This window comes from Rhagoletis pomonella, unplaced genomic scaffold (assembly GCF_013731165.1).
Source record: "Rhagoletis pomonella isolate Grant_MI unplaced genomic scaffold, Rhpom_1.0 Rhpom_scaffold_00725, whole genome shotgun sequence".
NCBI classification, from domain to species: domain Eukaryota; kingdom Metazoa; phylum Arthropoda; class Insecta; order Diptera; family Tephritidae; genus Rhagoletis; species Rhagoletis pomonella.
In genome coordinates this window covers 12,705-15,010 of record NW_023459279.1, presented here as the reverse complement: position 1 = coordinate 15,010, position 2,306 = coordinate 12,705, and the positions used below count along the sequence as shown (strand labels likewise).

Genomic DNA, 2,306 nt, shown 5'->3' with positions numbered 1-2,306 from the left:
GAAGCTACAGGAATGACTTGGAACTGATGAAATCGATTCATCCGAGCTAGAAGAAACTGCTGCAAACGCAAATCGACGGGCTGAAAGTAGTGATGGCGAATTTGACGACAGCGATCAGCGCAATGAATATATGAGTGCAAACCAGTCGCAACGAACAAACGCCTGTAAGTAATGAAAATGAAATACAACTAACGTCTCCCGTTGTAATTCAAGAGCCAGCAAATGTGCTATATGCACAACGACAACCAACTATGATGATTCAAGATATGGTCGGAATTTCGCCTGATCCGGTTAAAGGAACTATAACGTCAGGACAGTTCATCATGAAAATTGAAGAACTAAAGCAAAACTACAAATGGCCTGAGGTAATGGTGTTGGTGGCTATACAACACAAATTGAAAGGCATGGCAAAGCTATGGCTAGATGCGCAACCAGTGCATAGCAGCTGGTCGGATTTCGTGCAGGCATTTTATGTCGATTTTCCGACTGGGTACTATACGGCTGAAGTACACAAAACGATGGCTAAACGAAAACGCAAATTCAATGAAGACTACGTTGAGTTTTACTATGCTATGGTAACGATGGGACGACAAGGTGCGGTGGATGATTTGTCGATTATCACACATATTATCAGCGGGCTAAATGATAATTCATTATCAAAGACATTGGCAGCAATACGGTTTAAATCAAGCAGCGAATTATTGACAGCGTTAAAAAATTTAAAAGCGACAAACAACCCAGTAGTAATGAGTATGGGTACAACTCCTACCCAGCAGGTTACAAAGGTGGACAGCAAGGTCAACGCAAGACTCCAGGGCAAATTAGCGGCCAAGTGTTCACAACCACAACGCAAACCGCGGAGTACCTCATGTTCGAAGGTAGGTCACATCGCGAAAGATTGCAACAAGTCTACTTATGGAGCTTGCGGACGAAGGTACACGCAATGAGACTACGCCAGTAATGAAAATAATTGAAGTAGAGGGCAAGCGGTTCAACGCATTTATTGACACCGGTAGTGGATGTTCATTCATCAGGAAAACTGCAGCAAATAGTATGCAGGCAATTAGTGTGCAAAAACGATTTATTGGTTTTGGCGGGTGCAAGGTGGAAGCATCTGAGAAAGTCGAAGACAACACCGTGATGGAAAAGGTGCAACGGCAGGCGACCTTGTATATTGTTGAAGACCAATTACTACCTTATGACGTTTTATTGGGTCGCGATGTACTACAAGAGTATGGCTTTCGTATAGTTGTAGACGACGGGGTCTACCAAATCAACGAAGGCGAAGACAACTTCAACATATCTAAAGAGCGAGGTAAGGTGCTGGAACTTTTACTAAAGTACAAGTCTTGTTTTGCAGAAGACATATGTGATATTGGGCGGTGCAAAGGCATCGAGATGTCAATTCAGGTCACGGCAGATAAGCCAATTGTAGGGAAGCGATACCAGGTCCCGTTCGCGCAGAGGTCAACGTTAACAGACATACTGCGTAAGTTACTAGACTGTGGTATCATAAGGTCTAGCAATTCACCACATGCAGCATCAGTTTTATTGGTGAAGAAGAGCAACGGGGAAAGTCGCATGTGCGTCGACTTCCGCACCCTAAACGAAGTGACCGTGAAGAAGAATTACATCATGCCAGTGGTGGAGGAGCAGCTTTCACGCTTAGCCGGAAACAAGTATTACACCACTTTGGACATGACGTCGGGCTATTATCAGGTTCCATTAGCAGAAGAGTCTAAGCAATACACGGCGTTTCTGACGTCTAATTTCTTGGACATATCATCAATCGCGACGGTATAAGACCCGGTGAGCACAAGACGAAGGTCATAGAAGAGTTTCCTACTCCTTCGACGGCAACGGCAGTGCGTCAGTTTTTGGGGAACACCGGATACTTCGGAAAATTTGTGAAGAACTACGGGGTAATGGCACGACCGTTAACGCTATTGCTTCGTAGGAATAATATTTTCGAATGGAACGATGTGCAGAAAAATGCGTTTGAGGCATTAAAAGAGGCTATACTACTACTGTTTTAGTCATGTACGATGCGGCGAAATCACACGAGGTACACACAGATGCCAGTGCTGAGGGGTTGTCTGATATGTTAATGCAACGAGAAAACGACGATTTGAAACCGGTATTTTACTTAAGCAGGCAATGCAGTGATGCAGAATGTAACTATGCCAGCCATGAATTGGAGGTCCTGGCTATAGTTGAAGCACTACAACGGTATAGAATGTATTTGATGGGAAAACATTTTAGAGTGGTAACGGATTGTAATACGGTGGCATCTACAAAGGCAACGA

The 2,306-nt window shown here is 44.1% G+C and overlaps 1 protein-coding gene across 1 annotated transcript; it reads left to right on the top strand.

Moving 5' to 3' along the window:
* The first annotated feature begins 266 nt into the window (after positions 1–266).
* Positions 267–1,803, top strand: LOC118751473. Its single transcript, XM_036486311.1, has 3 exons — positions 267–878; positions 922–1,315; positions 1,361–1,803. The coding sequence occupies exons 1-3, from the start codon at positions 267–269 to the stop codon at positions 1,801–1,803; spliced, it is 1,449 nt and encodes a 482-aa protein (XP_036342204.1).
* Positions 1,804–2,306: the final 503 nt, after the last annotated feature.